Source organism: Mesitornis unicolor, unplaced genomic scaffold (genome assembly GCF_000695765.1).
Source record: "Mesitornis unicolor isolate BGI_N332 unplaced genomic scaffold, ASM69576v1 scaffold51181, whole genome shotgun sequence".
Taxonomy (NCBI): Eukaryota; Metazoa; Chordata; class Aves; order Mesitornithiformes; family Mesitornithidae; genus Mesitornis; species Mesitornis unicolor.
Window position 1 is genome coordinate 1 of NW_010164102.1, and position 15078 is coordinate 15078.

Below are 15078 nucleotides of genomic sequence, written 5' to 3' on the forward strand. Positions count from 1 at the left end.
TATATAAATATATATATATTACACACATACCTTTTTCAAGGGTGTCTACTTCAAAAGTTGAACTAAAAAGGTGCAAGAAGTGTTTGTGCAGTGAAGCAAAGCTCCCTACTGGCCTGTAACTGTAAGAAAAACTGTGACACTTCAGATAATGTTCCAGGCAAATCTGCCAAAGACGCACACTGGTTGGCATTGCTTGTCTTTACAGTCTTTTTTCTTTTGCTATAGGTCAGAGGTCATCTTCATAACTAGAAATGGCTTTAAATGATTTTTTTCTTTAAACACAGATACTCTTGAAATTCAGATTACAGGTAAGATTATAGAAGGCAGGAAAGAGGATGCTCAGAATATCCGATCTGAACCACTGCTAACAGCTTAACATAAGCAGAAACGATTTTTCCCTGTTATTTGGATACAATGCAAGATGAGGGGGAAAGCAACAGCCTCCCCATCAATTAAAAAAAAATAAACTAAAAAAAAACCCAAAACAAAACAAAAAAACACACCAAACCTCAGATGTTACATAAATACCAGTCATTCCTTCAACTCACCCAGATTGAACAAATACAGACCTGGAACAAGATGATGTTCTTGACCTCATTTTAAACCTTCACATGAATCTCCTTCTAAAGCCCCAGATGAGCTAGATTTACCACTTGGCAGTCCCCAACATGACAGAATTATTATGGTAAGGTTTCAAACAAACCCTTGGAATAGCATGTTCTGCATCTAATATTACACCAGTTTCTCAAAACCATGCTCTTTGCTTCTACAGGCAAAAGCATAATTCTGAACACCATTTAAAAAAAGGAAATAAATAAATAATTTTGATAAAGATTTGTTTACATACTTAAAGCAATAGGAAGAAAGACAACTGATAAGGAGGTTATAGTGTCAAAGCTTCCTTGTCACTAACACTACAATTCTGTTTCTTTTCATCTACAGCAGGAACCTCTTGGTGGTCTGGTGCAGTTGCAGGACTGGTAGAGGTAAGGTCCATTAGCTGCCCCTCAATTTGAGTCCATGAAGACATAGATTCATGCACTGTAATGGTGTGCTCCTCCATCTGACGCTGAAGGCTGTCCATTTCTTGCCTTTTGAAAGTATTGAGAACATAAAAGCAAAAATTAACAAGCAGAAAGCTGCTAAATGCAAGATCAGAAAATTACTTTTCCTACCTTACTTACCTACTCCAAGACTATCTAAGCTGTAGCTGTAAAGAAGAAGAAAGTCTACAGGAAGCTTATGAACTATGTCTTTAAGAACAAAACAAATACAATATGCTTAATTTAAAAATAAGAGCCAACAATGCAGCAGCTCCTTTACTGCACATATTACTGCCAGGGATGATGCAGCACTGTTTCCTCAGTAAAGGCACTTAGTGACTGCAACCTGATGAATGTGGTACTCTTATGGGTATAAAGATGGGAGGTAGAGAAGGAATGCAGAAAAAATAGCCAGATAAACACATTATGACTTTAGTCAGACACCAACTTAGCAGAGCAACTAGTCTGGTAGTACACGATCACAGAACGTTATCGGAGGCTTGCTCCCTTCAAACATCAGCTGTTAGGCAGCTCAGTTCTCCTAATAACCTGAACTCTCTGTCTTCCTGAAGTTATAGCTTTTCTGCTTAGAATCTCATGTGCAAACTTGCAAGATCTGAAAACATGTTTTTAGCAGAATGAGCTTCCTCGGCTCCTATCACAAGCAGCCTTTCTGATACTGTGAAGAAAGAGAGAACGCTAGCTTTTCCACCAGCAAGAACAAGTAGAAATAGCTGTTTCTGGTTTGTTCTGCTGTGTACAATTTAAAACGGACATTCTGCCCAGTTTACTGTAATGGCTTCTTTCCCCATTTCATTACCATATGAGCAAGCACTTAAGTGACAAAACATTTCCCATCCTAAATATAGTCCAAATAAAAGGAACAGAATTCATTTTACAAATTCTTTTTTCCTTGGGCTGGCAGCTGGTTTCTTGGAAACATTTTTGAGATTATTTAATATGACTGAAAATAACAGGTCATACTTTAATTGCTGGAGACAGCTGTTCAGATTTTTTAAAGGCTCCTTGCTCACAGCTGTCGATGGTTTCAACAGTTCTTCCAGCAAGGCAGCAGGCACTGGACAATCAGGAATCTTGACTGGAGTCACAGGATTTGAAGAGTTATTCTCTGCCTTCAGTTCCTTCCTCTGGTTAAAGGAAAGAAAAGAAGAGCCAAAAATACAATTGCGTTATTTCATCAATGTAATTTCTATCACAGAGTCTCACATCACACTACTGGTACATATCTGCATTATAGAGTAGGAATCAGAAGCACATTCTTGTTAAGTCTCATGGGTCACAACCAAAAGTTCCTAACCTAATACCATCTGCTACCCATGCTCATAAGTAAACAAACAGCATCAAGAAGGACCTCCTCAAGAACTCACCCTACTAAAGAAATTAAACAGGAATGATTGAAAGCAAATGACTTGGATCTTCAAAACAATTTTTCATAACATTCTTTCCATATAGTTAAGAGGACAATTCAGGAAAAAAAAATCTGTTGAGTACAATCAAATAAATCCTTTTGGAAATTCTGGAACTTGCCGGATAAGGTATCAGGATCAACATCTAAGAGAATTAAATGGAGGTTTCCATACAAAATGCTGCCCAAAATAACAACTTCAGGGAGAGAAAGAGCAAGAGGTGCACTATTACTGCATCTTCTGTGTAGTAGCAAATCAGAAAGCTCAAAGAGACCACTTTCGAAATTGTGGAAGGATGAAAAAGCAGACAGTATGGAGAGGACAGACACATGAATATTAAGAAGGTATTAACCACAAGAAGGTATTAACTCCGTATTTGCCCATGATTCATTATTTAAGTTCCACCTTCTTTGCTTTATTATTGTAAGTCAAAACATAAATGTAAGATAATACGCTAAACACAAAGATTTCTGACGTAAAAGGTGGGAAGTCAAGATCAGTAGTTACTTTTGCCTGCAAATCTTCCTGTATCTATCGTTTAAGTATCAGAATACCAGAAAGTTTGCATCACAGGCAGGCATTTCAGAGTTTTCACCAGGTTTTGTGCAGTGGAGTATTTTCTGGTACTTTAAAACCATTGGCAGAGTATTTTCCGGTATCCTACAACATGTATCCTTCCTATTTAAATACCTTCTTCATCTTCCCATGCTTCAGGTCCAACTTCAGTTGCTGGTTCTGCTGCAGCAGCGACTTCATGCTGTTTTTCAATTCAGTCACTTTAGCCTGCAGCATAAACTTATCTTTCTGAGTCACTGACAGGTCTTCCCTCACCATTTCCAACTCAGTCTTGATGTTCTAAATGGGAAAAAGAAGAGAATCAGCATGATAGAGTAAAAAATCCCAGCCAACTAACGTTTGTTTGTTGGGTTTTTTTTCCAGTTTCCTGGGGAAACTAGAAAAAGAAACAACACATAACACTGCTATTTGAAACCAGTTTTCCCTGGCAGAAAACCAGAAATTAGATTTTAAAGTCAACAGCCTATTTTAATGGTGTAAAGTCAAGGAAATAAGAAGCTAACAACACAGTCAAAATAAAACCAAAAAGTAAAGACATTGCAAAACACATGATGAATAGGTTTTTATGAATAAAAATTTATTTTAAAATGTTTCAGTAAAGTATAAGTATGCTTTTAAACAATAAAACTATTGTTTTAATTATCCACCTACAGCAAATTCCAGTTATCCATCAGAATCGCCACTGGCTAGATGAAATACCTGCAAGACAACTTGTATCCCTTCCAACTCCTTGTGGCTGCGCTGTTCACTCATATCCAACTGCTGCTTAAGTGTTTCAATTTCTCTTTCTTTTTGTTCTACTTCCCACTTGAGGTCTTCCACCTACCAAGGAGGGTAAAAGAAAAAAAAGAAAAAGGTATATTTAGAATTCTCCATACGTGCAATCAACCACAAAATCTGAAATGTATTATTATCATCTGTGGCTCATGAACCCTTCCCGATTCTAAGAAAACTTAGCAAAACTTCACTAAAAATGCTGAATTAAAAGCAAGTGAAGTCACACAATGCGTCATAAATAAGGATAAGCACAGTAAAGGTGCAGTTTTTACCTCTTGGCTTACTACAGGCTGTTCACTAAGCTTGTCATCCAGCTTTTTCTGCAAAAGTTGGAGCTGAGACCTGGCTTCTGCCAGCTCTTGCTGAAACTGTGATACCTCCTGGGAATGTTTTTCATCCTCTACCCTGTACAGCAGGATTAACAGACACAACAGTTATTCAATTTATCCCTTAAAAAAAGTACTTCACTGGGTTAGCTATGTAACCATAAATGACGCGACAGTGCATGGAACCTGGTTAGTTACAGCTTTGACCGAAGGCTTTGCCAACACATTCACAGCAAGAGTTAATCACAAAAAGATTTTACACAAGATAGATGCATGAATGCCAAGGCCTAAATACAGCATGCACTTCAGGTCTAACTGAATTAAGAGGATACAGAAAAATGCAAGTATTTGTCTAGAGTCCAAACACGCATCTTACAGCCAGGCTCTGCTGGGGTACGTTTCAACACAAGCCACTCCAGAGTGGCAAAACCAGAAATTCACCGATGTATGTCTTTTTCAGAGGATTTGTTTTAACTTACTGTTCTCTCAGAACTTGGACATTTACTTACCGTAGTTTGTCCACTTCAGCTTGAAGGGCTTGGACAAGCAGTTCTTTGGCATGTAGCTCTTTCTTGATTTCACTGAGCTCAAGCACAGCAGCTCTGTAATGACGACGGTTATGTGCTGCATCTGCTTTGGCTGCCGCTTCCTACATGAATAAACAACAACAAACCCTGCAATTTTTATTTTATCACTGTAGGTGCATCATAAAGGGAGATATACTAAAGGGGTACAAAACAAATCAAGAAGAAAGTTGTGCAGCTGTAAACATTTCTCTTTCTGTCTAGAAGCCTTATTATTATTGTTGTTATCCTTATTAATGCTAATGGCAGTTAATAACTACATATAATGGAAGCAGCACGTTTGCTTTTTCATTGTGAATTTTTGGATGAAGTATCATCACTTCAGGACATGTCCCATGCGCTACAAGTCAGAATGAGACTTTCCTGTTAGTCAATGAGTGTGCTTAACACAGGGCACAACAGGAAAGACATCAACTCATCCTTCAGCCACTGGTCATCATGACAGAGGCCCTGCAGGAAGCAGCCTATTTATAAAGCATGGATTTTGTTTCAAGCTACTTTTCAAAATACTTTACATTTGAGTCACCTTTTAAATAAGTAAAACAAAAGATGAGTCATTACCTGCTTCTTAAGCTCTTTAACTTTCGCCTTTTCTTTCTCTAAGGAAGCCTGTAAAGCTTGAATAAGTTGCTGCATTTGCTGATCCTCTTCCTCTTTCCTCTTTAAGACTGCCTGAACCTGTATCACATCACAAAACCACACACATTTTATGCAGGCACACTGGAAGACCAGAAATACCAGCAGAGAAGGAAACCCAGATCTAGAGAAAATGCACCAACTTTTTATCACAAGTGAAGATGTCTACATCCTGTTGTCAGAAATACGAGCTAATTCCTTTAAGATATTCTATCAAAGGGTCAAATACCTGTAGATTCAGTTGTACCAAGTCTGCTTCTCGTTTTGCTAATGCTGTTTCTAGGATATTGTTGTGCTCCCGCAAAGCGGCATTGGACTGACTGAGACCTGTGAGTTTTCCACGTTCATGCTCCAGTTCAAGGGCCAACTTCTTATTAATTTCTTCTAAACGTTTTATCTTCTTCCTGAAGCCTCTAGATTCCTGAAGCTATAGCCAAAGGAAAAAAAAACAAAACCAAACAAAACTTGAGATTACTACCACAAAAAAGTTGTGAGCTAAACTCATTAAATGTCTTGCTTTCCCAGAAGGGGATTTCTCTTTTTTTTTTCTTAATTACATAATTAAGTTCTGTTGGGTTTTTGTCCTTGTGGAAGACTAAAATGCTTGCTAGAAAGCAGAATCCAGGAGTACTGTTCAGGTGCAGATCAAGAGTAGTTGATATATGTATTCTTTTTGTGCAATTTTACAACTGAACACCACCACCCTGCCCTCAAAATCACTGAGCATCCATGACCCCAAGTGGTTTCAAAAGATACTGATTCATGCATCCTCACTGCATCATGACCAGACACAGCTGGTATGTAATACAGGATCTGCTTTTCTCTCTCATCTTATTTTCCCCTATACGACCATGACTCATGAAACCACAAAGAACCAGCACAGGGCTGCAAAACTAGCAAGAGTCACTGACGTGATGTTTCCTACGTAAGATTCCGATTTCCTGCACTGTTGTAATAAAATTATGGTACTGAAATTCCTCCCTGCCCCTCAGGCACCTTTTACTGTCACCTTCCCATCTACCATGTGAATTCAAGCAATCACCTCATCCTCAAGTTCCAGCACTTTCTCTCTGTATTCTTCAAGCTCCTGGCTGGTAAGTGAAATCACTTCTTGCAGCTCTTTTTCCAGCATCAACTTACTGCTGCTAACAGCTTGCAATTCTGTCTCCAGAGCTTGAATTCTTTCCTAAGGACAAAGGGATCACAAGCATGATTAATATATCACCCATCCACAGGAATAATTTTGTTTTTGTTAAAAAGTCTACTTCTCTAGCAAATATTAAATTAGGTCCTAGTGCTTAAAGTTCTTGCTCAGAGCTTTCCACCCTTGCATCCAGTTACTGTTGTTAGTGTATTTGGTATATTGCTCCACTGGTCCAAGGAACTGGAGTTTGCCCCAGTAATTTAATTTTCTTATGACAGGCATACCATATATGATTAAGTTATGGATACCCTGAAGAACTTTTAACTGTCTAAGTGGAAAAAAACCGGTAACAGTTAGAACACTGGAAAAACTTCAGATGCTGAGACCTTCAAAAACAACAACAAACAAATGAACAAACAAACAGAACACTCACACCAAACCAAACTAAAAACCAAAAACCCACCACCAAACAAACCAACAACAAAAATTAATCAGGAAATTTAGCACTAAGGCTGATCATCCTCTTGAGCTTAGATTATAACTGGTAACCTGAAAGATACAAGTAAAAGTAAAAAAAACCCCAAAAGCCAACCAAACCAAAGCCTGTCAAATCAACTCTCTCAAATGTAAAGGAAATTCTCTATGCTCAGAACACTGATACCGTGTTCTTATCTAGCTATATAATCCAAATATTTTAATTACTTCAGTATAAAATAATATTGCAAGACTTGTATTTAATAACAAGATAGCTCTATCTTTGTACTAGCAATGTTAAAAGACATCTACATACTTGAGCAATCTGGTTGTTTCCACCATCAGTGATCTGTGCTTTTAGTTTGCTCAACTCTGCTTCAGCAGATTCCTTTGCAGCAAGAGATTCCTGTAGCCGACGACTAAGAATGCCGACTGCATTCTCATAGGCTTTATGTTTTGCTTTCATCTCTTTCTGAGCACTTGTCAGATCCGACCCTAGACGCTTCATTTTCTGTTTCTGCTCAGTAATGGCCCTGGAGTGAAAGAAAAAACAAAACATCAGGTAAAAACAGAAGCTGCCTGAACAGTACAAAAAGGTCAATTTTTAACATAGTCCAATAAAAACCAACATCCACTTCTCTCTCCCTGTCCTAGAGTTGCCCATCTCATCAGAGAAAGCCATCAGGTTGGTAAGGTACAATTTGTTCTGCAAGACAATGCCTTGAAGTCTCTTGATAACATTCTAAGAAAATACTTGTGGTAACTAAGAAGTCTTTGTCAGAATTATTAATACTCCAATATGAAGGAATATATACTACTCTCTCTAAAAATAAACCAGAATTTAGAGTAAGAATCCAATCTAATCTGAGTTCCTTGGTGGATGTGTCAGGTACCGTAAAAACCTTGTGATCACCAGTGGGAAAAAACAGTTCTCATTAACGCCAACATTCTAGCCAGCCAAGGCTAAAATTCAGTGAATGGTAGTTAGGATTAGCTGCAATATGGATGTTGTGTGGCATCTACCACCGGTTCAAAGCTTGAGTCAGAGGAGAAGCTGCAACTCCTGTGTAGCATGCAACCAACACTTTGCCGTGGATATGACTATGACACTATTTAAATTTCCCAAATAGAGACTGAGGAATAGGAAAAAGCTAATTGCTAAAAAGGTGAATATGAAAAAAAAAATGCCTTAGCTTTTTTGTCTGTGCTAAAAGAACACTTACTTTTTTGCTTCTTCTTGCATTTGTTCTACTTGTTGTTTTAATGCCTGATTTGCCTCAGCAAGAGATGCCATTTGTTCCTTATCAAACTGCAAAGACTTAATAGGAAGGAAAAAACACACTCATGAGAGTAAGAACGAAAGCATGTTTACTCTGTGTTGGATTATAAAAAAATAAGCATGAAGTTTCAAAATTACTTCCATCTCTAAATATAAACCTGTTCCAAGGTTCTTCATCTCCTTTCTCTTTCCCAATTCTTCCCTCTGTGGCCACCACCGTAACATGTATGAACAGAGTTCTAGTTTGGTTTTTGCTCTCAGATGGAGTTCACTGTAGGACCAAGGAAACTGCATCCACACCACACCTCTACCACTCCTGTAGTGTGTTTCTCTCCACTGTTCATAAACAGTCACGTATTTACAGAATGTTGGTGGATACATGCTCAAATGCATAGACAATATTAAATATGTAACCCAGAACCTTGATGTGCAGGTGGTCATTCTGTTTATTTCCAAAGTTAACAGAAATAGCAATGTATCCTGGATGGAACACTCTCAAACTCCAAAGTTTAACACCTTCCATACCTGTAGGCGTGTTTCCATATCATCTCGTTCCTTCTGCACTGACTGAAGATGATTTTCTATTTCCACCATCTGCTGGTGAACCTGAGATACTTCCTCCTGTAGTTTTGAATGTTCAGATTCGAGTGAGTGTTTTTCAGCTTGAATTTTCAGTAGCTCTCGTTTTAACTCTTTCATTTCTGAGTCCAGCCGCTTCTTTGTAGCTTTCAGTTCGCTGATCAGCTGGTCCTTAGAACTTGCATCTCTTCGATAAGCTTCCACCATTACCTTGGATACAAGAGTTTCAAGAGGAAAATGTTACGTCTATTGTAACTTTACCAATTTAAGAGTAATTTACATTAAAGTATTTACTGATATTCTTTTAGTTGTAGGAGGGGTGCGTGTGTGTGTGTATGTGAAAGAATACAAACCAGCACTGTCTTCTGGAACATATTTCCTTTGGTTCAAAGACTTCTATGTAAGCTCAGGTATGAAAAAAATCACTATGTATCAGCAGTTCATAAAAAACCTCTGAGTAAGAGTGCCTATAGCAGTATGGGATACTCCTCTTCACATTCTTTATGGAACCACACTAATAAGGTACTATTTCTTTAAAACTAGACAAATTGTAAAAAATTAACCATTTCACACATACAATTAGTAACTTTTGTCGTGACAAGAGGGCTTAACTGCGACTGACAGTTTAAACAGCCTTCCCAAACTTAAATCTAACAAGATAAAACAACCTTTGGCATTAGGTTAATAAGCAATCAAGCAGTAAATTAATGGTGCCACCTTATACATAAGACATATATATGTGCAACACTAATGACATACCAATTTCAAATTAATGTTTCAAAACTGTGTAAATTCAGAATAAAATTTGCAATATGGCACTTATTTTTCATCTAATTACTGAAGTAACTATCATTTTACAAAGTTGCAGGAAAACGACAACACCTGGAGATTTTCACAAATGCTTTTGCAAAAGCAAACCTAGAATCAACAAAGCAGAGCGATTTTATATGGTGGACCATCTGGCAAACTCCCTGAAGTCCAACGAGAGCACAAATTGGTTGTGGATCTGCTTTTACGTTAGTTACAGCTAGAAATTCAACTGTATGAAATACAGAAACTGCACAATTATGTCACAAAGTTCTTTGATACAGAAAATTGATTCAAGTTTTCCTCATAAACCTCTCAGAAGTAAATGCCTTCACCATAAAAGAAAAACACATATTCCTTGGTTTTATTTATTTGTTTGAAAGTTTGCATTTGCTTACCTTCTGCTGCAGGAACTGTTCCTTCACTTTTTGAACATGTTTTTTAAAGCTGGCATTTTCTTCTTGCAGATTTTCTATCTGCCAGAGTGAAAAAAAAGCAAACAACTTGCTTTACATGCCAGATGTCATATTCTGCATTATTTCAAGCAGTGACAGTATCTTTTGCTATGCTTGTACCAATTGCCTAATCTAATGTGGATCTTTTTTCCAACTAGGCATCTCAATGGCACTGTTAGATATAATGACATTTTATACAGAAATACATTCACAGGTCACCATGTAGTGAGCCTTATTCACCATCAGGAATGCATGAAGTCCCCTTATCCTGCCATTAAAGTTTAAGTATGCATCACTAGTGTACATATGATGTATCCAGATGGCACCTGTTCACACATACATGATGATCAAATGAAGAAACCAGGTGGTTCTTTAAAGAAAAAAACCCAACACAATCTTTATGTCAAATATATTTCCATAGTTCTTCAATACTTCTATTGGTAATACTATTAAGTCCCATTATTATCTTCAAAAGACATCACTAAAGATTACCAGGAACGTATCACGAGACATTCAATAAGAAAGCCCTTGCTATGGAGGTTGGATGCTCTAAAAGATACAGAGTATACATGACTATCAAACGAAGGTGTGAAAGAAAGAGTCACAATCATTTGAAGCAGCCACAGAAAGAACAAGGATATGCATTAGAGCTTATCTTGTAAAACAGTTCAGTGACTAGAAAAGAGCTTCAGTTTGTATACTGCAATAGGCAGAAGCATACACCGGTATACTGCTTCAAGAGAAAGGCACAATTAAATATAACCAAATTACCGCATAAGGAAGATGTCCAGCCAACAGCACCACAGAAGAGGAACACACTAAAAAATTGCTTTGAAAACCATGAGCTGTACTCAAAATGATTGTGTTTTAAAACCGGTAGATTTAAGACAGTGGCTACCGGAAACAGACAGAACAAGAACAATTAACGTCAGCTTCCCATCCCACACCACACAAATCAAAGAATGGCAGGGGTTGGAAGGGACCTCTGGAGATCATTTAGTCTAACAGTCCCCTCAAAAGCAGGTTCAACAGCAGGTTGCACAGGACAGTATCCAGGTGGGTTCTGAATATCTCCAGAAAAGGATATAGGTACCAAGGGGATATTAAACTGTAAGCTCACCAATGATATACAACAGGATGTAAAGTGTCAGATAGTCTACCAACAGGGAAAAATGAGAGAACTGATTAAAATATTCCCACAAACTGAATCTTGCAAATGCACACATATACAAACTCACATGTACCAATCGCCTCTCATGTGGCAATTGGCTCAATCACGTGCCTGCAGCAATACTTCCCTGCAAGAACTATTTTAAATAAGATACTTCTAGGGATTAGTTACCTGGCTTGACTTGATTGCCATTTCTTGCCTCAGTTGTTCCAAGACTTCTGATGCTACTTCTGTATCTTCTCCAAGGCGTGCTTCTCCTTTGTCAAGTTGCTCTTTGCTTGCCTTTGCTGCCTGCAGGGCCACTTCCAAAACAATCTTCTCATTCTGCAAATACTGGATCATGTCATCTTTAGAAGCAGCATCACTTTGGAACTCTTCTAATCTGGCCTTCAGTTCATCATATTGTGTTTGAAGGTCATCCAGGGACTGCTCTTTGGTGTGCAAAGTCTCTTGGGTCAGAGTGAATTGCTTCATTAGGTCTAGATGTTCTTGCTGTAAAGACTCAAGCTGCAAATCTCGCTGATGCAAAGTCAACTTGACCTGAGAACAAGTATGTTGAGATTAAATTAATATAACATTAATGTTATATTTGCAAATACACTCCAATAAAAACAAAACATTTTAACTAATATTTTAGCTTCTAGGAGAAAATATCAGAAGGTGAAAATATTTTTTAAACTTTCCTAGGCCATTCTTCTGTTTCCTCTTTTAATTGCATTGATTGCCTTTTGCCACATCTGTAATCTTAAAGGCTAAGCAGTGACCAGGATGACAAATCTAAAGTGTTCTTAAGCAAGATTCACAGTATTCTAAATTTTTATTTGAAAAATGTGTCCACAGTAGATACACTGGGTAAATTCAGTGTTATTAATGATATTGCCGTATAATTACACAGAATATAATACTGAGCTATCATCACATGCTTCATCTCATTCCAGCCCTTGCCATGCTGCCTTTCTAATGTTGCAAGGTCAAAGCAGGACTCTGTAGCAAAGTGCAGATTTATTGCACTGTAAGTGTACAAAATTGTATCTCAACTGCCTAACAACTTCGAACATGGATCTACGCCTCTTTTCTTTACTTAGAATAACCACAAACTGAATTCGGTAAAAAACCCCCAACATCGACAAGACAGTAGTTCTGAAATTTCAAAAAAGTACTGTTACTGAGATGGTGAAAAAAAAGGGAGACTTTTTCACCTGGGACAGACTGACTTTAGAATGTGCTTCATTTCTGCAGCAATCCTTCAGCTTTTTTTTTTTTTTTTAATAGAGCTTTGTTTCTGTGTAATACTGCCTTTCCAGCCAAATAAGTATTTTGGTTACCTAACAACAGTCTACCTGTTCCAATTCTTGCTCCAGTGCTGCTGCAGAATCAGCCACTTTTTGAAGCTGTTCCTTCTCATCCTCAAACTCCTCTAGTTTTCTCTGCAAGTCTTCTTCCACCATGGTTTTAGCCTCCTGGATCTGCATGAAGGCAGCTTCTTGATCTAACATGTCAGCCTGCACAGAAAACAAAAAAACCCAAACAACAAAAAGAGGAAAAGGTAGGTAATTACCAATATAACTTCTAGACACAAGCAAAAATAATTCTGGTGTCTGTCTTACACACCTGTTTTTACCGGAGTCACCCATTCATGTACTTAAGGCACCTTAGAATAATAGTGAATATAGTATAGTATACTATAGTATACTTGTGACAATCTGAATTCCTCTTGAATAACACCATGTCCTTCTTAAATTGATGAAACAATATGTAAAGAAAAAGAATCTTTATTAAAATTAAGCTGTTTTGAAAAATTCTGAAACAAAATACATTCCTTGGATTCTGTAGCTTCTCCATGAAAGAGCAATTCCTGCCATTTATGCAACCGCTATTAGTAACACTGGAGATGGGGTGCTTCCACTGACCTGCTGCTTTACTGCCCTTTGAGACTTCGAAGCAGAAATGTAACTGAAATTCAATGGGATTTAAGGTTCTAAGTGCTCTGAAAGTGAGTGTACTGCACTTCAGATCTTACCCATATTTTCTCACTGGAGAGCAGGAAGGACAAACTTCAGTACTGAGCAATTACATGTTTAAGAAACACTTCACTGACTTAGTTTAACTTCCAATTAAGTTTTCTCTTGGAAAGTTTCTGAATGGGCAAAGGAGAACATTTACATCCACCTTTAAAATTCAATTAAAAGGAAATACCAGAGCTGAAAATGCAAGTATCACCTTGGAATGCGAAACATATGGCCTTGCACCCTCACACTGTTCATAATGTCAGGGAAATTTAATTGCTCTGAAATATTTCCTGCTTTTATAATGCAGCATTTGAATCAATTCATAAGAATTCAACATGACTCTGTCGGAATACCCTTGAGTTTTTAAAATCTAAATACACAACCTACACAGAATACAGTTTATGATGACCACCTATGACCATACCTCAATATTTTGCAACTGTGCTGCAATACGTTCCTTTTCTTTAATGGACCTGTGCTGGGTTTCAGTCAGCTGCTGAGACAATGTCACATTCTCTAGTTTGAGATGTTCCAACATACCCGCTTGGGTCATTTGGCCAGCCTAAAGGAAGGGATAAAAAACCACCAATTAATACCAACAGTCAAAATGTGGCCAACAAATTCAGGAAAAGAACCTTGATCACCTTGACTCTATCTGTGCCTTACCTCAACTACCGCTTTCATGGCACTAAATATATTCATCCATAGAAGGCAATTGCTTTGGTTAAATTTATGCCTTAGTCTTCATGTGAACTAACACCCCATGATAAAAAACCAAACGCTATCCCTGCCTGCTCTCCACCTGAAGAACACAAGTGAGACTGGCTCCCTTGTTTGAGCTCATAAACAATGTCCTCTGGATAAAACTAAAATAAAAAGAACTGATTCTAAGTCCTCCTGTATGCAAGTAATCGTAATACCTGTATATTGGCCATCTCACTCTGCAGCCTGACTCGGGCCTCCTGTGCTAGCACAAGCTGCTGCTGGTACCACTGTCGCACGTTTTGGAGCGATGTGATTTCTGTTTCGGATGCCTTCAGCTTATTGGTCAGCGTGGTCCGTTCCAATTGCACCTTCTGAAGTTGGTTCTGCAAGGAAGCCAATTGCTGTCGCAGATCATGAACTGAAAAAAAAACCAAAAACCAACTCTGACTAGTGTACTTTATTGTTCTATTTTTATGCACACATTTTCAAGGATTATTGCTATGATCACAGCTTTTTCCTTTTTTTTCCTCCCTTTCTTTTTGAATAAAAACTTGTATGTCTAACTACAAAAAGATTGGCTTTTCCTGCAACAACTGAGGGGAATAGAATCCAAAGTATCAGGTCATAAGCAGGACAAAATTAAAATAAATTAATCACTTCTATAAGCATCCAAAGTTCTTCAGAAGCAGAAAATATGAACTAATTCAAAATCAGGAAGTAGGTAGCCTGACATGTAGAGTCATCATTAAAAACCAGTATTTGTACAGTTTTCTAAAGATCATTAGTCCACTGACAAACAGTTACTAGACTAAATATTTATGCCTCCATTTCCAGGCTGGCAGTGGCAGCTTGCAAATTGTGGCACCTCTGTGATACAAAATAAAAAACATTAATCTTAAAATTCAGACCATTTTATTAGTATGACATCAATGAAACAAATTAGAACTCTGTCTTGCTCTGGGACTTCAGAATTATGTTGAAAGAAAATGATCTATGGAATAACAAATTTTAAAGTTTGACATTTACAACATCCCACCTGTGCTGTCTCTGGTGAGAACATTTTTTTGCATATCTTCAACCTTCAGC

At 37.7% G+C, this 15078-nt stretch overlaps 1 protein-coding gene across 1 annotated transcript in view; it reads right to left on the reverse strand.

Annotated features, from left to right (window-relative positions):
• Nucleotides 1–636: 636 nt before the first annotated feature.
• LOC104548216 (golgin subfamily A member 3-like) overlaps nt 637–15078 on the reverse strand; it is a 22736-nt gene continuing 8294 nt past the window's right edge. The window contains 18 exon segments of the mRNA XM_010194168.1: nt 637–1091; nt 2028–2191; nt 3161–3325; nt 3746–3868; nt 4096–4228; nt 4659–4798; nt 5295–5411; nt 5599–5796; nt 6412–6555; nt 7304–7520; nt 8211–8305; nt 8792–9055; nt 10051–10128; nt 11450–11818; nt 12619–12780; nt 13712–13849; nt 14208–14410; nt 15029–15078. The exon segment at nt 15029–15078 is cut by the window's right edge and continues 17 nt beyond it. Coding sequence (XP_010192470.1) covers nt 884–1091; nt 2028–2191; nt 3161–3325; nt 3746–3868; nt 4096–4228; nt 4659–4798; nt 5295–5411; nt 5599–5796; nt 6412–6555; nt 7304–7520; nt 8211–8305; nt 8792–9055; nt 10051–10128; nt 11450–11818; nt 12619–12780; nt 13712–13849; nt 14208–14410; nt 15029–15078 — 2968 coding nt within the window. The 3' untranslated portion in view covers nt 637–883.